Source organism: Medicago truncatula, chromosome 4 (assembly GCF_003473485.1).
Source record: "Medicago truncatula cultivar Jemalong A17 chromosome 4, MtrunA17r5.0-ANR, whole genome shotgun sequence".
Lineage (NCBI taxonomy): Eukaryota > Viridiplantae > Streptophyta > Magnoliopsida > Fabales > Fabaceae > Medicago > Medicago truncatula.
This window is the reverse complement of record NC_053045.1, coordinates 46,743,164-46,766,033: the sequence shown is the minus strand read 5'-3', so window position 1 is coordinate 46,766,033 and position 22,870 is coordinate 46,743,164. Positions and strand designations below refer to the sequence as shown.

The 22,870-nt window shown below is 32.8% G+C and overlaps 5 protein-coding genes and 1 non-coding gene across 6 annotated transcripts; 5 read left to right on the top strand and 1 right to left on the bottom strand.

Moving 5' to 3' along the window:
- The first annotated feature begins 2,294 nt into the window (after nucleotides 1-2,294).
- LOC25493435 (polygalacturonase QRT3) lies at nucleotides 2,295-4,933 on the top strand. Its single transcript, XM_013601931.3, has 3 exons — nucleotides 2,295-2,681; nucleotides 2,761-2,982; nucleotides 3,609-4,933. Exons 1-3 carry the CDS (start codon nucleotides 2,511-2,513, stop codon nucleotides 4,656-4,658), a joined length of 1,443 nt encoding a protein of 480 aa, XP_013457385.1. The 5' UTR covers nucleotides 2,295-2,510; the 3' UTR covers nucleotides 4,659-4,933.
- Nucleotides 4,934-5,442: 509 nt separating this feature from the next.
- On the bottom strand, nucleotides 5,443-7,415 carry LOC25493434 (lysM domain-containing GPI-anchored protein 2). The gene is made up of 4 exons (XM_013601930.3): nucleotides 6,946-7,415; nucleotides 6,518-6,871; nucleotides 5,940-6,257; nucleotides 5,443-5,831 (listed from the first exon to the last, which is right to left on the bottom strand). Exons 1-4 carry the CDS (start codon nucleotides 7,268-7,270, stop codon nucleotides 5,710-5,712), a joined length of 1,119 nt encoding a protein of 372 aa, XP_013457384.1. The 5' UTR covers nucleotides 7,271-7,415; the 3' UTR covers nucleotides 5,443-5,709.
- Nucleotides 7,416-12,019: 4,604 nt separating this feature from the next.
- On the top strand, nucleotides 12,020-14,496 carry LOC112421086 (zinc finger BED domain-containing protein RICESLEEPER 2). Its single transcript, XM_024781268.2, has 4 exons — nucleotides 12,020-12,174; nucleotides 12,280-13,635; nucleotides 13,735-14,056; nucleotides 14,163-14,496. The coding sequence occupies exons 1-4, from the start codon at nucleotides 12,160-12,162 to the stop codon at nucleotides 14,282-14,284; spliced, it is 1,815 nt and encodes a 604-aa protein (XP_024637036.1). The 5' UTR covers nucleotides 12,020-12,159; the 3' UTR covers nucleotides 14,285-14,496.
- Nucleotides 14,497-16,470: 1,974 nt separating this feature from the next.
- LOC25493433 (RING-H2 finger protein ATL78) lies at nucleotides 16,471-17,401 on the top strand. Its single transcript, XM_013601928.3, has one exon. The coding sequence runs from the start codon at nucleotides 16,775-16,777 to the stop codon at nucleotides 17,234-17,236; it is 462 nt and encodes a 153-aa protein (XP_013457382.1). The 5' UTR covers nucleotides 16,471-16,774; the 3' UTR covers nucleotides 17,237-17,401.
- A 2,274-nt stretch (nucleotides 17,402-19,675) lies between these two features.
- Nucleotides 19,676-19,748, top strand: TRNAE-CUC (transfer RNA glutamic acid (anticodon CUC)). The gene has a single exon. It is a non-coding gene; the product is annotated as a tRNA-Glu (tRNA).
- Nucleotides 19,749-19,974: 226 nt separating this feature from the next.
- LOC25493431 (1-Cys peroxiredoxin) lies at nucleotides 19,975-21,024 on the top strand. The gene is made up of 3 exons (XM_013601927.3): nucleotides 19,975-20,289; nucleotides 20,369-20,512; nucleotides 20,597-21,024. Exons 1-3 carry the CDS (start codon nucleotides 20,023-20,025, stop codon nucleotides 20,840-20,842), a joined length of 657 nt encoding a protein of 218 aa, XP_013457381.1. The 5' UTR covers nucleotides 19,975-20,022; the 3' UTR covers nucleotides 20,843-21,024.
- Nucleotides 21,025-22,870: the final 1,846 nt, after the last annotated feature.

Here is a 22,870-nt window from a genome sequence, read left to right as displayed (position 1 = left end):
ATTATGCTTGAAATTTCCCTGTAGAATTACTCATTTTCTCCTTGTTCTATTGCATTGCAGAATATTATTCCATTTTGCTGTTCCTTTTCAATGTTTATCAGAGATGAAACGAGGCGTATGGATGATTTTCTCGAAGAGAGCAGGATTCGACAAAAATCGAAGAAAAGAAGGATCTGTAAAGTTAAAATTGCAGAAAATGAAGACAGGCCGAGTGACTTACCCGACGGTATTCTCCTTTACATTTTGTCATCGTTGAATACCAAACATGCCATTCGAACTTGTGTTTTGTCCAAGAGATGGAAACATCTCTCGAAACGTATTCCATCTCTTATATTGCATTCTTCAAGATTTTCCACTGTTAAACAATTCAAATTATTGTGTCTAAAGTTCTGACTCTTCATGTTACGACCATCATGGTGATATTGTGCCTCAACTTCTTAAGAAGATTATAAACTATGTTTCTTCTTGTCACGCTCTTACATCTCTTATGTTTTCAATTTACCCTAGAGGCAATGTTGATAGTGATGCTCGAACATTATTTCCAAAATCTTTGAATTTGCCCGCATTAACTAGCTTAGGTGTAACAAATTTCGTCTTTTGTGGTGGTGAAAACGGTTGTGCTACGCCCTTTTTGGCCTTTAAAAGGCTAAATAGCTTGACCCTTCGTGATTCAACATATCAAGTGAACAACTTGTCAATTTAGCTATGCACAATAATTCATTCAAATTTGAGAAAATTGAGCTATCTACTCCAAGTCTATGTACCTTTACTTTTAGCGGTAGTCCTAATCATATAATATGTGTGGGAGTGGTCTTTCTTCTGTTAAACGAGTAAATATCAAGTTAACACACTATGAAGCTTTACCGATAGATGCTTTGGTTCTATTCAGCTGGCTGCTAGACCTTCTCAATTTAGAATCATTAGCAGTCACTTCAAGTACGCTTCAGGGAGGTACCATGTCATGTTTTTAGGTTTTATTTTTACTTTCTTCTTAAGATGTTTTTATTTTAAATCTTACTTACTTAAAATCAAAGAAAGTCTGATTTCCCTAAATCCCTAATCCTAATGCAGCCCTAACACCCTAAAATGACAAATTTAACCTTGAATATGAAGTGATTTCCCTCCTAAATCATCACATTAATGAGCAACTAACTACTACTTAACATTGTCTTCACCAATTTAATTATGCACGTTTTTTGCTACTTAAAGCCATGCCAATAATAAATGCAAACATGAAAAAACATGCAAGACGCGGGGCTCTAGAAGTGTTTAGTTGCTCAAAGTGTTTAGTTGCACACCTTTGGAACCTACAACTAGGAGACATCATTTAATTCTTGGTTTTTTTGTGTTTCTGAATGTTATGTTCACGCCAACTAAGAACCTCATGTCATTCCTATAAATTGGTGACACCATTTGGTTTGTTTGGCCATTGTCTCAAGTTAGCTCACCTGCATACAAAAGCTTAGTAGAAAACATTTGATATCTTGAGCTCTTTTTAAGCGCATCCATGGCAACCAAAGGTATGTATTTGCCTCAACCAATTTTTTGACATGGGTAGCTATATGTTGCATTGTCAAGAGTTACATTAAGGAAAAATTTTAAGATATTGATTATTGATGATGAAGTGGAAGATAGCTATGTCACATCTAATGTAGTTTACAAAAAAAAAAATCAAAATGTACTTTGATTTTTTGTTTAACTGTTTGACTTTCTTATAAAAAAAATTCATGTATGTCACATTGATCAATGATACATGATATCCTAGAATGACTTATTTTTCAGTTTGTTTGAGTTGATTGTAATCAAAATATATTGCTCAATAGTCTATAAGAGACCCGCGCGACAGCGCGGGGTCAAGAGTCTAGTTAAGAAAACTATTGATATGGTCTAAAAATTATGGTTTCCAATATATTGCGCTTGTAACACTGATTTTTTTACTTGCACTCTTTAATTGAGTTAAAATTTTAATTTGTCCTACTAAATGATTTAATAAGACTCATTTAATTTTCATCAATTAAAAAGTACTACTCCCTCCATCCCTTCCTTAATAACCGAGTCATTTTTAATAAAAAAGTGTTCCAAAATAAATGAGTCATTTCACTTCTCAATACATCATTAATTATTTTTTTCAGTTTATAACTCTAATCAATAATACTTTGATCACGAATATTCAAAAATTTACCAAATTAAAAAGTACCAGGTAAAACACCAAGTCCCAAGAGCGTACTAACCGGTCCAAGCCTATAAATGACCACAACTACTTTTGCTTTGTTGTCCTTGTGTCTTCTTTACAAGTGAGGTAAGTGAGGCCCCACACCCACTGTGAAATTCAATTCAATGTCCTTAAAAGCCTAACACATGCACTTTTTCTATAGCTTCACCTTCACTTCAAGTCCTTCAACCCACATAAAAAAGATACAGTTGTAAACGTAGTAACCATCATACACTCAATTTCTTCTGTTTATGAGAGCCATTATAAATCTGTTTCAATATTTTTTGTGTGTTAAAGTATGAGATTCTCAGTGGTGTATTTTGTTTTATTATTGGTGTTGTTAGTAAAAGCAGCTACATGTTTCACATTTTTCACCAGAGAACAAAAGCTATCAGAATTCAAGCACAAACTTGAGCAACAACAAGCTAGTCCTTTGGCATCACCACCTATTTCTTCACAAACAAAGATGGTAAGTAATTAAGCTACGTACATTGAATTATTGATTATTTTTCTACTGATTTTTAACAATGTACAATGTGCATTATTAGAGTAACAGGGTATTGTACCCGAGTGAATATGGCGCTGACCCAACAGGATCAGAAGAGAGTAGTGATGCCATTTTGAAAGTAGTGGAGGATGCATTTAAGTTGCAAAAGGGTCTTCAATTGGTAGCAGGGGTGAATGATTTGGGAGGTGTTATTATTGATTTGCAAGGTGGAGACTACAAAATCAGTAAGCCGATTACTTTACTCCCAGGTGGCAATATTGTGGTGAGTAGTAACATCTTTTTCTGCCATTTATTTTGTAGCATGTGGAAGAAATGCAAATTTGTTTTAACATAACAATTCAATTATGTTAGTAGTATAATGATATTGTATTATATACCAATCAAATCTTAAATGAAATATGGTTGAGGAAAGAACAAATAAATATAAAATAGTTTAAATATATCCCCTCATATCTTTTTAATTCAAAACCAGCAAACTAACTTAAAACGATTAGAAACCAGAATACTTTTTTTCTCTCTTCATTTTACTGTTTTTTCAGAAAACACAAGGTGGTGTTCTTTTTATTACTTTAGGCTAGGCTTACACGAGTTAATATGCAGACCATGACACGTGTTTGTCTGTTTATAACTTTTCTCTTTACAAAAAGTTTAAATTCTTTCAGACAGGTCTTTAAATATTGGGTCTTGCTAAAGACTAGTAAGGATTCATCCAATAAATTTGGCACTTAATACTGCCAAAGGATAATTGACCTAAATGCAGTAAAAAACATTTAGGATCCAAGTTAGTTTTCTACTCAAGTAAACAACACATCATGTGTGTGCACCTACTTTTCATCTTAACATGTATTTTCTTTGCATCTTAACTTTATGAAAAGTATGATTGAATAGGTAAAAGGAGGAACCTTGAGAGCATCTGATACTTTTCCTGGTGACCGACATCTAGTTGAGATGTGGTCATCAAATTCCAAGAAACTTCAGACAAAAGAATATATGCAAGGTGGTAACTTCAGTGGAATTTATGCACAAAACAATGGAATATACTATGAAGACGTAACTTTCAGGGACATCCTCTTTGATTCAAGGTACAGAGGAGGAGGACTTTTCATTGTTGATTCCGCTAGAACCCGGATCAACAACTGCTTCTTCTTGCATTTCACCACAGAAGGAATTCTAGTGCAGCAAGGGCATGAGACATTCATATCAAGTTGTTTTCTTGGACAACACTCAACAGTTGGCGGTGACCATGGCGAGAAGGACTATTCCGGGGTCGGTATTGATCTTGCTAGTAATGACAATGCAATCACTGATGTCGCGATTTTCTCGGCAGCCACTGGTATTGTGCTAAGAGGTCAGGCTAACATTCTATCAGGGGTGCATTGTTATAACAAAGCAGCAGGATTTGGAGGTATAGGTATCTTAGTGAAATTGGCAGGAAATTCTTTAACTAGAATTGACAACTGTTATATGGATTATACTGGTATAGTAACGGAAGACCCTGTTCAAGTTCATGTCACTAATTGTCTATTTCTTGGGGATGCTAATATTTTAATAAAGGCTGCTGAAGGTCAAATTTTGGGTTTGAACATAGTGGATAATATGTTCAATGGTGATCCTAATAAGAAGGTTCCAATTGTAAGTCTAGAAGGGCAATTTAGTAATGTTGATCAAGTGGTGATTGATAGAAACAATGTGAATGGTATGGGCTTGAGATCAACGGTTGGTAAGTTAACTGTGAGTGGTAATGGCACAAAGTGGGAGGCTGATTTTTCATCAGTTTTGGTATTTCCTAATCGGATTAGTCATGTTCAATATTCATTTTATGCTCAAGGGGAGCCAAAATTTGTAGCACATTCTGTGACCAATGTATCAGATAATGTTGTAGTTGTGGAGAGTGAGAAGGAAGCTAAAGGTTTGGTCCACTTCAGTGTTGAACAATAAGAAAGAAGCAGGGGGGTATCTGTGTTCATTAATGTATTTAAAAGTTCTTTTAAAATAATATTGTTTCACTAATATAGCTTATTGCTGCAGAAATTGAATTTCTGCGAAAATTGAATTTCTGATAAGTTGCAACTATTTGAGCAACTTTATTAGCTCTATGTAGGAAGTTGGAACACCGGACCTGTAATCACAAAAAAAGCTGTTGTGTTTCTCATACAAAACACAACAGCCAACGAGACTATATAAATTGAAATCCTACTTGATGACTTGAGTTACAATTTTTTTAGTGCATCTCTCATGGTTAAGGTACTGTCTTAAACTTGATCTATTCTACCTGGAACTAGAATTTTCTCCACCTCCTCACGTCCAACACTATTGAAAATGTAGAAAATGAAAAGATAATGGAGGAAAGAAGTGGGATAAATCATGGTCATCCCACTTGGATTGTGCACAGGCAACTTGCACATCATCTAAAACTACATATAACTTGTGATATCAATCTCTTAAATGTCCACCATGAAGAAGACCTGTGGAAAATTCAGCTCACACATTAATATTAAGCAAAATCCTAGTTTTTTTTTTCCACTTTGAAACTGAAAAAGTCTAATGGTCCAAATTAAGATTAATCATCCTCATTAGCCATAGTCAATAATGGCCTAACTCTTAATTCCTCTAGACGAAGAATTTTCTTATCTGCTAACTTTCTGCCTCCTCTTAAGAACTAAGAGAAGTCGTGAACAAGTGAGTGGAATGGATAGCAGAGAAAGTATTAAGAACATACACATCATTGAAGTTCAGATAAAATTCTTATTCTTCAGAACATACTATGTTACAAATATTGTAAGTCTATCTTTGAAATCAATGTGAGTTTGACAAAATCACTGTAGCAGTGTGATTCAACCTAACTCTCAATCCAAACAAGCACTAAATAGAAGAAATAAAATAAAAAGTTGAGTTGACACTCACAAGTCACAACACCGAACAATGAACTCAGAAATTACTAATCCATAGAAAGAAAAAAAGAAAAAGAACAAAGATGCTGGGAGTTGTACTACAAAAGATAGACAAATAAGATGAGAAAGTGAATGAGAATTAGAAGCTTATTCAAAACCCAGCCATTCAACATGCTCCTAGATGCCCCTGAACCTGAATCACCGGAACCACTAGGTGCCACTGTTTAAAAACAAATCAGAAACAATCAAAGAGATCATTAGCAATCAGCAAGTAATATCACAAACCAAATACATAATCCGTAACTAACTAACAAACTAACTAACTAACCGGCACAAGTGTTCTGAGTAGCAAGAGTGGTAGAGATATTGCGAGAAGAAGTATAACCAGTGTAATCACAAACTCTACGGCTACACGAATCTGTGGATGTAGTGTTCCCAAGCAACACACTCCCAGAGCATTTCAGAGACGGACAAACCGACCAATTATTTATCGGTTTTAGATTCGATGCCTCACATTGTAAGTTTTTGTTATCACCAGTAGAGTCACATTTACATTTGACACATTCATGTGCAGTGTAGAAATATGTCGCATTCGGCACAAGTAATGGAAAATCCAATGAATCACTTTTGATACTCGAGTTACAAACTGCCAACATCATCACACAAATCAAACACACAAAGAAAATTTTAATTTAACTAAAAACATAGGGTTATATATAGTTTGATATTATTTAGAATCAGTTTAAAATAGTTAAAAATTAGTTCTGATTAGTTATTAGTTAGCTTTATTCATTATCTCCACTGTATAAAATGAGCATATATTAATTTGTAATCAGTTTCTTCATACTTTCAATTTCAACAAAAAATAAACAAATCTACCATGTACAATAAATTCAAGAAATTAACCTGGAAGGGGAACATCAAGAAGCTGACCAGCTAGAAGGTTTTTAGGGTCATCAAGATCGTTGAGTGACAGCAGAGTCTGTTGACTAATAGCATATTGTTGAGCAATAGATTGAATACTACTCCCCATTGGAACAATATGTGCATAATGCATCACACTGGTACCATCCACCGGATCACAGCTACAAGGCAAAGGAATCCAAATGGTAGCACCAGCAGTTATATTATTAGCATCTGGAATCTTATTAGCAGTTTGGATCTGTTGATACTTAACCAAACCCGCAAATCTAACCCTGGCTATTGCGTCCAGGGTATCACCCGGTACAATCTTGTAACGAGGTACATGATTGGAAGTACCTGTTGAAACGGTGAATGTTAATTGTTAATTTGTTCTTATTTACAGTATAAGTAAGTGATAAGTAGTTATTTACCTGTTCTGTTACTACATTTGCAGGGGAATGGAACCTTGATGACTTGGTTGGGATTAACTTTGTAACTGTTGTTGGTGTTGCTTGGAAGGTTGTTAGCTCCAAGGAGGTCTAGGAAGTGTTTTACACCGAACAAGGTAGCTATTTCCTTCAAGGTTGTTGAGTTTGTGCTGGTGTAGTCGGTTAAACTACGACACGTAGCGTTTTCTGTTAGACACTTGAAGTTTGCTTCTGGTTGAGCTTCTGTTACTGTTATTCCAACACTTGCTACTAGTACTACTGCAACGGTGATTAACCATACAGTAACCATCTTGTTCCCTCCACTCATGTTCTTTCTTATCTTGTGTGTGGTGTGGTGTGGTGTGGTGTGGTGTTTTTTTTATATAACTAAGTGGGGGCGTTGGGTTTATTGAATTCACATTATGAGTTTGAGGTTTTTTTTGGTTTGGATGGAATGGAAAGCACTAGCAATGTTGAATGGGCTTTGAATAATAGAGATAAATTATTGACTTTGACTTGTAAACTTGGAATTGGAAGCAGAAGAATGAATTGAATGGTGATGAAAGAGGCGTTGATTTTTCAAACAAGTCACATTGATGCAGGGCCAACATTTTTAGTCTTTTGATTCTCCTGGATGGATCATATTCATGGAAATTGCCCAATTATATAAATGCTTTATTAATAATTCAAATAAATATTTTAGACGAGGCAGTAAATATAATAAAATGAGGAGAGTACAATTCTCTCACAACACACACACACACACTTTAAACATCAATTAAGTTACTAAAATATTTAGTGTATCTAATCTAATGTGTCTATTGATGTTACTAAAATAACTTTGTGTGATCAATTCTCTTTTTTCATCTCACATAACAAATTAGTATATCTAGTAATTTAAAAATTAAGTTTATATTTAGAGACAAATTATATATAAGATGCTTGTAATTAGAAATAAAAAAATTGACGTCAGTTCAGTCCCTTTCGAGGACATGGGAGCTGACTAGTCTTTTGTGTGTTTTTTCTTTCTTTCTTTGTGTGTTTGTTGAGGTCAAAAGTTTAGAAAATTAATGTAGGAATTAATTTTGTCGACTTTAAGGATAACTTTTTTTTATATATCAATTAAAAGTCCCCCAGAAATAGATCTATGGAGTATTTCATTTCTAAGACGGAAAACACATGTATTTGCTATACTTATTATTGTTATTATGTAATTTGATTCTTCTGTGTTACTATTGGTAGAGAAACTGAAGTTTGAAATAGTTGTGAATCAGGGATGATTATTATTTAATTTTGATTGAGATGTGAACTTAATAATTAATTAAATCTCCAGACAAAACAAATCAAAAGATAAAGACGTAAGTGTGCGGCTTAAACACGCCTTCTTGAGAGACGACCTAAGAAAAGAAGAATGGAAGAAGACAAAACATGGAAGATAAAATAGCAATATATGGAACGAGTATGTTGGGAAGCACATATTTTTTCTCTTGAATATGTTTAGGAATTAAGCACAGTTAACACAGAGGTCCAATTAGTCGAGCATATCTTTTCTCTTGTGAACATAATATTATGCGAGCCTTTGATAAAAAAAAAAAAAAAAAAAAAAGGTTAAAAAATTGTTCTTTAGGTATTTTGGATTGTATCTCAAATTTTCTAGAATTCTTCGCCGGAAATTACAAACCGTTTACTCTTGAACATGACTTACGAATTTTGGGAATTAACATATATCTAGCCCTTGTACTACACTTCTCTATCACTCTTCCATTCATTTCTCCAAAGTTCTTTTTTTTTTCTCGCAAAAAGTGTGTCTCAAATCATCAAAAAATATTTTTTTTAAAGAAGTTAAAATTAAATTTATTCAATACACAATTTATCTACATTTTTATTGATTTGGAAGGACATGATCATCTGCCTACGTACCCATGAGGGATCAAAACCTCGTAGTTCGGGGTAGAAATTGACGTTTGATTGGTTTGGTGTTTTTTATTTGTTTTGAAAAAGGTTTTAAAATGAAAAGCCAAGTGGCAAATGAGTATTTGTTTGTGTTTTTTAATATTGAAAAAAAGAGACTTAAAGTAAAGTTAAATTGATTGAAGTTTGATTAAGAAAATAAAATAAAAATGCGGTCACTTGATTTGGATCAAGGTTTATTATGAAAATATTTTTGTGATTTTGATTATTTGCACGTTTTTTGTTTTTTTTTTGGAATATTAAATAAAAATTAAACTAACGGAGCAATAAAAATAAAAGCGCGTGGATTTTTGTAGTGACGTTGGATCACCACAAAATCTCTAATCTAATTTTTTTGTATTTTTGGATATATATAAGGCGGTAAAGAAATAAAAGGACACACACACCCACACACTTTTCTCATTTATATTTACATTGGACCTAAATACATTATAATTGTTGGAAAATAAATAACAATAATTAAAATGCTAAATGGAAATAAAAAAATGCAAAAATGCTAAAAAGAAATAAAATGCAAGAAAATAAAAGAAATGGACAATCGAAGGGACAAAAATTACCGAAGGGACAGAAAAAAAAAAAGAGGGAGAAGAAAAGAATAGCTCGTTAACACAAGCTAAATAGGGAGAAGAGAGAAAAATTCTTTGACAACTCAAGAGAACTTTTGGTGTGTCAAATTGTGTGGAATGAATGCTCTATTTATAGGTGAGGAGTTTGATGAAAAAAGGAAAATTGATTTAATGGAAATGATGGACAATTATGGTGAATTTTGAAAAAAGGAATGTTAAAGTTGACACTTGACTTGAATTTTTTTTTTAGACCTTGTACATTTTATTTTTGGACCTATTGACACTTTGTTTTTTTTGGACATTAATTAATTAAAAAGAAATAAAATAAAAATAAAATAAATCTAATACGAAATAAAATAAAAACAAATTAAACTAAATTATGTAAAGAAAAATAAAATTAAAAGATGGAAAATAAAAATTATTAAATATAAAAATAGTAACTAATCTTAAAATAAAATTAATAAAAGATGAAAAGAAAATAAAAAGAGAAAAGAAGGCCCGACTCGAAATAAAAAATGAGGTATTTTAAAATTGGGGTATGACACATGATATGTTGTTGTTCATGTAGCACACATAGATCAAGATCAGGTGGATAATAATGACAAAGGAACTATTGTTTATCATCCTAAGATTCTTACAGATGATAATAATTTAAAATTCATGTGTTCCTCAATGTCTTTTTTAGATGGCATGTTATAACTTCATAGGAAACTTTGTTAAATGTATTTTCATATGGTTGTTCTTACACTTGTTTTAAAATATTAATGTCGAAATGATACATATTGATTTCATACGGTTGTTCTTTTTATAATAACATTTTCCTTTTAGGTCAAACTTATATTTGTTTAGATGTATTTTTTAACCAATTTTAGATGTATTTTTTATACGGCATGTGTTAAATTTTAGATGTTCAATTATCATTACTCATTTAGACAGAAAGTGAATGAAATTTTAGGAAATTAGAAGATTTAATAATATTTATAGAAAATGAGATTTGTGAGATATTTTTTCTCAAACTTTGTGGTGGCCTAACCCGTCACAAACGCCAACCTAAATAAAAATTACTCCCTCCGTCCTAAATTGTATGTCGTTTTAGAAAAAAAATTTGTCCCAAATTATATGTCGCTTTACAATACCAATGAAATATTTATGTTACTTTTCTTATTATATCCTTAACTATTAATTACTCTCTCTTCTTTCAATTATTTCATTTATCTTTTCCATACCATTTATTAGGGATAATTTTGTAAAACAACTCATAATTTCTCTTCCCCACACAATATTAATTACATTTCTTAATACGTGTGAAATTGCCAAAACGTCTTACAATTTAGGACGGAGGGAGTATTAAACTTTATTGTTGTCTGATCCCTCACAATCTTAATAAAAGAAATTAATTAATGTTTGTGACATAATAGACGACCACAAGTGTCAAAAAATTTGTAAAATAATTTGTGTCCGTCTAAATGACCATAATTTCAAATTCTTTTATATTTGTGGCCATTTTTCGCCCTCATTAATTAAAACATTTGCTACAAATTTTATTGGCTATTTGTTAGGGATTTTTTGGCTAGACATAACAACTTAAGTTTAAAATTTGTGAGAGATTCTTTGTTAGTAATTTGTGAGGTTTTTTTGTTGGCCTCAAATCCTTTTCAATTGGGTTAAATAATTTATCCGTCTTTAAAAACATAGCAAATTTTGATTTTAGTTTTAAAAAAATAAAACGAGATGTTTTTTCCCTCTAAAAAAATGGTCGATGATGGACTTGATTTTGGAATGTTCCTGACATTCTTGTACATATGAACATATAAGAATTTGACGCAGTAGATGGAAATAACTTCAACACGTCTTAAACATAAAAATATTCATAACGTAAACATTAACACGAGCATAACGCAAAAATGGAAACATTTTTTTTTGGAGGGTCAAAGCATTTTATTTTATTTTTTAAGGATTAAAATCAAAATTTATTATATTTTTAGAGACGAAAAACTTATTTAACCTTTTTTTGGTTTGACTAAAAATAAAATTATTCATCGCATCCCAATAACAAAAAAAAATAATATTATTCTTTTGAGTTTTAAAAAAAAAAAGAAATATTATTCTTCTAGTAACTATATTAATATTATTAGTGGAAAATTCCTTAAAAAAATTATAAGTGGAGAGTTTTTTTCATCCACAATATTAACACTCTTTCTTGAAGAGATATGAATCTAGTTTTTTTATATTTTTAAAGTATATGAATCTAGTTTTATTGAACTAAAAAAAAGAGTGGTGATACATGCACACCTTCATGTGGCAATACATCTCTTACATCCACACAAAATCCTGACATGTGGCAAGGAAAAGGGAGAGGAGATGAAAGAGAAAGTATGGTTGTGAGATGAATTTATCAAAATGTCCATAATGCATGGAGTGTACATTATGATGTATGATTAAAGGATATTCATGTAACATTTTTCAAAAAAAAAAAAATCAAAAAGCTAAACCGTTTAGTCCGACGGGTATCCGTTTTAGGGTTTGGGACTTTGGGTTTGGATGGAAGAGTAATTTGTCAATTTTGGGGGAATATAAATACCTAAGCCCGGGAACTCATCACTCAATTCTCTCCTTCATTTCGTGATTCCCGCCAAAACCCTCATTGCCGCCACTCTCCGTCACCACGCCGCCGTCTCCGATGTCTCACGAACAGGTATTTTCTTCAAACTTCCTCTTTCAATTCAATAATAACAACTTGCTATTTTCAAAACATAATAATCATACATATAATTTACTACAATGCTGTAATGTAACCTAGGTATTCGAAGAAATGTCCGAAGAAAAGATAGAATTTGATAACGAAGTAGATCAAATGGATTCACGCTTTGTGGAAATATGTGCTTCTACGATCCTTGCACATGATTTGCCCTTTCATTTTTTCGAGCTCGAGGGAATGAGGAAGTACTCCGAGTTCTTAAATCCAAATATTCCTATACCTCCTAGAAATGTTATCGAAGCTTACGTTTCACATTTGTACACGAAAGAGAAACCTAAGCTTAAACAACAATTAACTACCATTCCTAATAGGATATCTTTATCTTTTGATTTGTGGGAATCTAACACTACTGAGACTTATATTTGTTTGACTGCTCATTTTGTTGACGCGAATTGGAAGTTAAATAGTAAGGTTATCAATTTCCGTCTTGTTTATCCTCCTACTAGTGGGGAGATTTGTGAGAGAATGGTTGAGTTGTTGAATGATTGGGGAATAGAGAAAAAGATTTTCTCTCTCACTATTGATGATTCATCTGAGAATGAGATTTTGCAAGAACAATTGAAAACTCAACTTGTTTTGCAAAATGGTTTGTTATGTGATGGAGAGTTCTTTCATGTGAATTGTTTTGCACGCGTTTTAAATCAGATAGTTGAAGAAGCGTTAAAACTAGTTAGCTGTGGTGTGCATAAGATCAGAGAGAGTATCATGTTTGTGAGGCATTCAAAGAGTAGGAGGGAAAAATTTAAGGAGTGCTTTGAAAAGGTTGGTGGTGTTGATAGTTCGGTTCACTTACATTTGGATATATCTATGAGTTTGAGTTCAACTTATATGTTGCTTGAAAGAGCTCTTAAATACCGGTGTGCGTTTGAAAGTTTTCACTTGTATGATGATAGTTATGATTTATGTCCTTCGGCGGAAGAGTGGAAAAGAGTAGAAAAGATTTGTGCATTCCTGTTGCCTTTTTGTGAAACTGCCAACATGATTAATAGCACAACACATCCTACTTCCAACTTGTATTTTTTACAAGTTTGGAAAGTCCAATGTGTTCTAGTTGATAGTTTGGGAGATGAAGATGAAGATATAAAGAAAATGGCTGAAAGGATGATGAGCAAGTTTGAGAAATATTGGGATGAGTATAGTGTTGTTCTTGCATTGGGAGCGGTTCTTGACCCACGGATGAAGTTTACAACCTTGGCTTATTGTTATTCAAAACTGGATGCATCAACCTGTGAAAGGAAGCTACAGCAAGTAAAGAGAAAGTTGTGCATGCTATTTGAGAAGCATTCTGGCAACAGCACTACTGCTGGGGTTCAAAGAACTATTAAGGAGAATCAGGACCAATCTTCTAGCATGCCATTACAAAAGAAATTAAAGTCTTTATCTCATGGCCTATTTGATGTAAGTTTTTATATATTTTTTGGATCAACACTTAAATTACATTCTATCTTGAATTTGTTTAACTTCATTGGTTTCCTTTTCACTTGTGAAATGTAATAGGAATTGAAAGTGCACCATCAGCAGCTTGTTACCAAAACTGGAAAGTCTCAACTTGATGTTTACTTAGATGAGTCAGTTTTGGATTTTCGTTGTTATGCAGAAATGGATGTATTACAATGGTGGAAGAGTAATAATGATCGATTTCCGGATCTATCAATATTGGCCTGCGACTTGTTAAGTGTTCCCATTGCCGCTGTAGCTTCTGATTCTGAATTTTGCATGGGCTCACGTGTCTTTAACAAGTATAAAGATCGTATGTTGCCGATGAATGTGGAAGCTAGAATTTGTACTCGCAGTTGGTTGTACAATTTTTTTAGCGAGGGTAATTCTCTAAATTATATTTATATTTGTGTGTGTGTGTGTGTGTGTGATTGTATTGTTTTGATAGGGTAAATTTTGTTATTAAGTTCTTCAATTATGATATGTAGATGGAGAAGACGATGACGACGACTTTGAAGAAATAAAGAATGAAATTGATAATGATGAAAAAATGGAGCAAGCTTCTAATGACTTTGGTTTTGAAGATAACGATGATGTCGATGATGATTGATTTGCTTGTATTTATTTAACTTTGGTTTATCATGTTTATTTTGGATTTATGGTTTAAAAAATTAAAACTATATTTGGTTGTTAGGTTATGATTTCTTCATTTTCTGGTGAACTTTTAACTTTTGTAATTGTAGATTTGTTTTTAACTTGTAGTATGTGGATATGTTTGCTTTTCTAATGTTTAATGTTGGAGGAAGTTTGTATGTGATTCCATGCGAAGGGGAGCAAGACTATGATCAAACTGTAATCGTATTTATTCTTGTGATTTGTTCTCCTCTATCAAATTTGGTTTGGTTTGGTTTATAAATAAATCCTTATTTTGGGATTTATTTTGATATGGTTTTGCTTATATCATTATCAATATCCAAACCATTACTCCCAAGCAATAAACATGATTTTGGCTTTAAAGCACCTGGCTGCATATTTAATTACATTCCAACTATTAAAGTAGAAAGAAAAGCACTTTCAGATTGCAGAGCTTCTAGTTCTTGCATTTGGTTTTGGGTTCTATCTTTTGATTCTTCAATTTTTGTTGTTGTTAAGTTCCATCTTTGTCATTCAAGAATACAATTAAAAGGTTTGTTCAACATAGTCTATGTACTAGAAATTGAAACTTCCCATACATTTTTGGTCGCAACTCTAAACTTCAGAGTTTTAACTATTTCTGGTGGTTTGGTATTGTGTTAGGTCAGAACTGACTTTGGTTAGTTATGTTTTTATTTGGCAGCTATGTTTCAATTGTGTTGTAAGAGCAAGTGGGTAAAGGGCAGGGCATAGTTGATTATCAAGGAGTTATTGAGTGGTTATTTGGGTGGGTGAGAATTATGCGCTCTAAACATGGTAGGAAACGTGACCTGCAATTCCTCTTTGCTGCTTAACATTGTAATTCTGCAGTAGTGTGTTGTGTATGTATGTATTTCATCTCTGTTTGATCAATAAAAGTCTGTTGTTTTTCTTCGGTGTAATTAATATTGGTACCGTCCCCGCGAGCTTAGCTCAATTGGCAGGGATATTGCATAAATTTATGCAGGGGTCGGGGTTCGAACCCCGGACACCCCACTTCTCCACATTTAAATGTGTGAGCTCTAACCACTAGACTACTAGACCAAAAAAAAAATTATTGGTACCAGTTTCTATCATATTGTTTAACACCTCGTGTCACTTCATCAACCCTAACTTTCTATCAGTCACTGCTACTCTATCTATCTCTTTTGCATCATATTGTTGCTTGTATTTTGAGCAGCTTTTGAATGTTGATTTAATATTGGACCAGTTCTGTAAGTTTGGCAAGCGGGACTTAAAAAAGTCATTTGTCATTATGAATCCCTTCCTGTTAAATTAGTGCTTATGGAAATTCATTAGTATCACCACTATGCTAATGTGCTTGAAAATGCTTGAAATTGTCAAAGATTACGATAAAAGGATCGAAATTTTGTTTTGAAATGTAAAGGAAATGCTTATGCGAATATCCTTTGTAAAATAGGAACTTGCAATCTAGTCTCTTTGATTATGATTATTAATGAGCCTCTTCCTTCCTTATATGTCTTTGGCTTTTTTAGTAGACTTTAGTTTTTGTTTTCTCATGTAACAAAAAAATCAATTGCAGTTGTGCTACAAATGAACGTATCTTGTGCTAACTTTGCTTTGACTTGGATTTAAGTTTAGAATTTTACACTTGGTAGGTCATGCAATTTTTTTTCACTCAGAATCTTCAATAAGATCAAAGATTCTTTATAATTTTGATTCCCTAAATCTATATTTTGTCGTACCAAAAAGAAATTGGAAAAACAAAATGCATCCTCCCCGGTTCCCATTTTCACAACTTGCGGCAGCCCCACGCCGCACCATTACCAGGAAGTGGAAGGCAAAAGAAAGAGATAACTTGTTAGTGGATTCAATCATTTCGAGTTCCATCACATCAAAGCCCTTAACAAGGTTATTGTTGGTTTGTTTAATTTTATAATTTGAACCAAACATAGAAGTATAGAAAATTTAGTATCCACAACAAAATATGTTCCATTTCATAAAAGCAGACTAACATTCATTGAAGATCTATGAAATACAAACACGGACATCGGACACAACTCAAACATCGACACTCCGACACAGCTAATAATTTGAAAAAATCATATTATTCAGTGTAATTACAAGTGTCAGTGTCGGATACGACACGTGTCCGACACCAGAACATACCTAATCTGAGGAGCAATCAAAATCACTTGCTTTTTGATTCCTAAGAAGCGCATATACAAAAAGGAAAGAGCAGTGGATTATCAACTAAGCATCTCTCATGTCCACCGTATCTATTTAATCACTCATTATTTTTCTTTGACTACAATCAATGAATAAAAACATCCCATTTGTTTTAGTGCTTATATTTTTCATGTACCAAATTATTTTCTTCATATATGTGTCACCCTCTCAATGTTTCCCACTTTCTTCTTAATATGTTCCAAATTCCCATTATTATTCATTACTTTTCCATCTCCATATGGCTGAAAATAATTCTCATTCTCACTCTCAATCTCCCATACCATGTGACAACAAGCACCATGATCATGAACAAGTAGCTGGTTTTGATTGGATGGTTCTTGTAGCAGCCATTTTATGTGCCATTGTTTGTGCTCTTGGTCTTAACACAATGTTACAATGTGCTTTTCAATGTCTTGGTCGTGTAGTTACTGAGCCTATGCAATGGATTGCTTCTAGGAGGTTGAATTCCGGAATCAAGAAAAAAGAAATGGTGGCTTTACCAACTTCAACATTTAGTACTCATGACTCAGGTTCTCCATCTTCAACTTCTAGTTGTGTAATTTGTTTAGCTGAGTTCTGTAATGGAGACCAGATAAGGTTCCTACCAAAATGCAATCATCATTTCCATGTGGTTTGTATTGATAAGTGGTTGTTATCTCATTCTTCTTGTCCTACTTGCAGGCATCTTACTCAAGTCTAGTAATTATATTATCATATATAGCTTAGAAATTAATATTATGAGTATATATATAGAGAGCTAGCTAGTTATTAATTTTATGTAGATTAATCTCCAGGCCTTGTCTGTAAGATTAATACAAGACAAGATTTGAGTTAATATATATGAATTTCCTTCTTTTTTGAGCTAGCAATTTTTTTTTTTTTTTACTTTAAGTAAAGTAATGGAAAATATACGGTACAAGGTATAACTTGTTTTTTTTTTTTTTTTTTTTTTTTTTTTGTGAGATTGAGAGTATATAGTTCCAATTGAATATGTCACGAGTATGTACATCATCATCACCATCTTTATTTGCGTTTTAATTTTATATACGATAAAATCTAGGCCATTGAATACATTACTATCCAGTAAAATTATTATTTATCTTTGTGGCTTCTGAAAAAATGTTCTACAACAAAGGTTTTATTTGTAGTGGAGCTATATACTTCAATGTTTTCTGCCAGGTTTTCTAAATATCTGTATAAATGTTTATAAAGTGAAATATAATTTAAGTTTTGTGTCCCTTATTTTATTTTATTTTTTTGAAATTTTGTGTATCTTTGTATAGTGACAATGAGTACTAATTAAATTCATTTGATTTAAACATATTTTATAAAGATTCCACTTATGTTTTACTATGTTGTCGATGTATGTATACATTTTAAAAATAACACTTTAATAGAGTAATATAATATAGTAAAATATGATTAAGTAAATATGTAAAATATAGCAACAAGTAAGTAGATGTTTGAGCTTTTTACCAAATCCAGAGTTTGACCATTCAACAATGCGTATGAAAAAACACATGTTACAGAAGTCGACATAACAATGGTAGCAGACATATACTTTTTCTCTTACAAACCACTGATTTTTTCTTTTACTCTCTCAAAAATTAGAGGATTTGTAAATTGGTATAATGAACCTTTGAGATTAACTTGAAAAAGTAAAAGAAGAGATTAATACAAATACTCTTTCTCTATTACGGAAATGAAAATAAAAACCGAGTGAACTAAAAGACATTGTAAAAAAAAGTTGACTTGAGAGTCAAAAAGGTGATGGTTGAGTTGAGATTGTGAGATAAAGGAATTGAGAGTCATTAGAGACCAAACCAAGGTTCAAATCCTACTCTACATTAGCATTAAACAATTTACCAATATTGATCTTTATAAGAAAACTAAGTGACTCAAAGAGGGTGTGCTACAACACACTAAAACATCAAAATGAAGCAAAAGCCTGAACTTGCAATGAACTGTTTGGTGTTGTGCTTCTTGTCTTTGAAGTGGACCATTGGTTTAAGTTGAGCGTTGAGACACCAAATGAGTTAAGGAGGGTGGTAAAAAACTACACAAATTTATGTTAATTAAGAATCAGGCTGCAAGAATTTTAGGAATCAAAAGGAATAATTTTTATTGTTTTCTAATATTCAGTATAATAGTTCGTCTAAGAAAAGGCTTATTGTGATCTTTGAAGATCTCTGCATCTTGCAATTTAACTTGTATGGTATTTCATTGATAAAGCAAACCTTAGATGCTTTCTGATCTTATTTTATTATTCAAAAGCAAAAAAATACAAGTGCTATTTCGTTTTAATTAAAAAGTTTAGTTATTTAAAAAAACACACGCACTTGTTTAATATGTAAGAAAAAAGAAAAATGATATTTGTACAACCACTTTCTCACAACTTTTTGACAACTTTCTCTCTTATATTCACATTATTCTCTTATTCTCCCTCTTCTTTTTTCTCTCTCTATTGTTTTTGACCAATGAAAAGAGAGAGAAAATAAGTTGTCACAAAAGTTGTCTCATATGGTTGTTCAAATAACATTACTCAAGAAAAAAATATGAACATATATTCCTTTTCAAAACTGCATATTCTCCACCCAAAAGTGCTTAAATGAGATGGAACGAGTCTCTTCTAGCTTAACCAAGGTCATGAGTTCGAATCCAGCTTTGGGCATGCAACAGCGTTAAAACTCTTAGGAAGAGTCTGCCGCCCATTTGACCCCCACAATGCTCGAGAGATTAGTCTCTACTGTTACGCGCAGAGGATACCCGGATTATACAAAAAAAAAAACTGCATATTCTCCGATATATCTAAGTGTGCGGTAAAGTTTAAAAGATCAAGTTCCTTTGTGTGGATTGAAATTTCATACTTTATAAATTAGATGATACACTAAATTGAACCAAAAAAAAAAAAGATGATTAGAAACTCCTCCTGCTTAATGTCTTTCAATAATTCAATTCGTTGACAAATAAGATGTATAATAATTGAGCTCAAAAGACTAACCTATAATGATAAAACTAAAAGTAATCCACTGCAACAAATAAAAAAGGGAATTTTAAAATAATCAATAGAAAGAAAATAGAGATGATGAAGATTAGGTTTATGCTTTAAATATAGATAATATATCAATATAAACATGAATCCGTTGTAGTCTAGTTGGTCAGGATATTCGGCTCTCACCCGAAAGACCCGGGTTCAAGTCCCGGCAACGGAAACAAGAAGTTTTTTCATTTTTATTACATCGATCTGCAGCAACATCCAATTTGATTAAAACAAGTGGTTAGATGAACAAAGGTAAAAAATAAACTAGGAAGTATGTATACGTGGGAGTTGATATAACTATGTAAGCAACATCAATGTCACACGTTCATACACCACTAACTTGCCACGTTCTCTTCATGCAATCAACTCTGTCCTCTATTTATATTTATAACCACATCACACATTCTCATTCATCACAAAACTAGTAATCTCTGTTTGCATTGAATATGCCAGGCCTTACTATTGGAGACACTATTCCTGACCTTGAAGTTGATACCACCCAAGGCAAGATCAAACTCCATCACTTCTGTTCTGATTCATGGACCATTCTCTTCTCTCATCCAGGTGATTTCACCCCAGTTTGTACCACTGAGCTTGGTAAGATGGCTCAATATGCTTCTGAGTTTAACAAACGAGGAGTTATGCTGTTAGGTATGTCTTGTGATGATCTTGAATCTCACAAGGAGTGGATCAAAGACATTGAAGCACATACTGTAAGTTTTCCTATTTTCCACATGCATGCACACCAAAATTTTCATATTCTTGTTGATATTTTTGTAATTGTAAATGCAGCCAGGTGCAAAGGTTAACTATCCAATAATTTCTGATCCTAAAAGAGAAATCATCAAGCAACTCAACATGGTTGATCCTGATGAGAAAGATTCAAATGGAAATTTACCATCAAGGGCTCTTCATATTGTGGGACCAGATAAAAAGGTACAAAAATATTTTGACTGAATTAATTTTATAAAATTTTGCAGTCTTTTTTTCTTCCCTAGATGATTGTTTAAGTTGTTACAGATTAAGTTGAGTTTTCTTTACCCTGCACAAACTGGGAGGAACATGGATGAAGTGCTGAGGGTGGTGGAGTCACTACAGAAAGCCTCAAAGTACAAAATTGCAACCCCTGCTAACTGGAAGCCAGGGGAACCTGTTGTCATTTCTCCTGATGTTACCAATGACCAAGCTAAGGATATGTTCCCTCAAGGTTTTAAGACTGCAGATCTTCCATCCAAAAAGGAATATCTTAGGTTCACCAATGTTTGATAATCTGCCTCCTACTTATTAATGTATCCTAATGATACTATATAGTATAATATAATGTAGTATTCTAGTATATGTGTCTGTCTTGGCTTTATATTTTGTTGTTTAACTATATATAGAAAATATAAACAAACTTTATGTATCTTTTTGTTCTCTTATGTGTATGGGTTTTTATGCTGTAAAAATCCTAATTAATTAACTATAAGTTTTAATTTTAATTAGATTTGATTGTTCATCCACTTATAATTTCGGAACAGTTTATTTTTGGAGAGGAAACGTTTGTTATTAATAGTATTTGTGGAGAGCGGAGAGGAAAAATTAATGAGTTTGGACTAGAAAAAATAAATCCAATATGATGTTGTGTACTTGTGCTGCCTCATATCATTACTTGCCACTCAAGGATATAGGGTCTTGTGGTTGTAGAAGGATATCAAAGATGAAGTGCTATATTCCCCATGAATTATAACTTAGAAGGATGTCAAAGATTTTAGTCATGTATTCACGAAGTTCATTTTTTCATTGATTGATTAGCATTAGGTCTCAATTCTTAACTAGCCATGTCCCCGAATGAACTAGTATAATTTGATGAATCTTGCTTTCAAGGAACCAGCTTATAATTTGGTGAATCTTTTGCAGCTGTGTTATCCTAACCCATAAATGGGATAAATCATAAATGCACTTTTACCCTTTGCCATTTGAGCAAATGTCTTTTTTAATTTTTCTTAGATTTCAACCTAAGATATTTCTCCAAATGATAGACGGCGATAGTAGAAAAGTTGATAGAAAATATACTTAGATAGTTTGGACAAAGAGAAGACCATAAGAATAGTAGATCAAGTCGAGGAGAGCTAGGTCAAAAAAGGTAGAGGAAGATCTATAAAATTATAAGAGAAATTGTTAGAAAAGATTTAGATTTGAATGTTGGATTCAAATATGTTCTATAATAGAACACTATGATGTGATTTGATCTATGTAACCGACTTCATTTAGTGGGATAAAACTTGATTGTTGTATTAAATAACCATAATCTATAATAAATTTATTTGCAAAGAGTATTATGGTTTTAAGCAATACAAACTTTCTAATTACAAACCAAGTTACTTGAGCTTCAGTGGCAATGAGCTTCTTCCAAGGACGTACTCGGGAATACCAGGTTCGATTTTTAGGGAAAACAACGCTTGTCTAGTGCATGTCTCTACGCATGAGTCGGATTAGTCGTCCATCTTTGGTAGTTCGGAAATCGATGCGAAAGCTAAAAAAAAAAAATCTAATTACAAAAGTATATTTATTGCCATGACTTTCACTTGTCCAATTTTAAAAATGATTGAAACGAATAAAAAGTTTTTTTACTTTACAAAACATAAATATGACGTGGCTTTTGCTTGTCCAAAATTGCAGTTTCGCAAAATAAGGGGACTATTTTTAAATACTATCCAAAAGGATTTTATTATTCCAAAATCAATTGCATTCAAAATAACAATAATGATGCAGCCGTTGTTGTCGTATTGGCGGCAGCAGTGGTTGCTTCAACCGTTGCCGTAGTTGCGTTTGACACATCTTTCGCTACTACAGTAGGGGCACCCATTGCTATTGCAATTGCTAATGATTTGAACTCTTCATCGCAACAATTGCAACCTGAATCTTTCTTCCTCAAAGTGTTTTCGACAGAATTTTTGGAACGCTGATCCACATCTTCAGCGAAAGTAATAGACTTTCTGGAAGCATCTTCGACGGTAGACTTCTTGAAACTCCAATACAGAGATTCTCCGACGACACCTTCTCCGGCGAGACCAACGACACTGGTAAATTTGGAACGTAAATCCACATTATATCTGACACCCGGATTCATGTCATATATTCCCAATACAAAGCAACACTAAGTTTCTTGGAAGGCAACTCCACAGAAGGGTGTCCGACGACGGCGACAATGGGTAGAATCGTCACAAACCAAAATTTTATTGACCAATGGATTATTCAACTTTTTTTCTTTCTTTCAAGAAAACAGCATTCCTTTCAACTAAATATTACTCC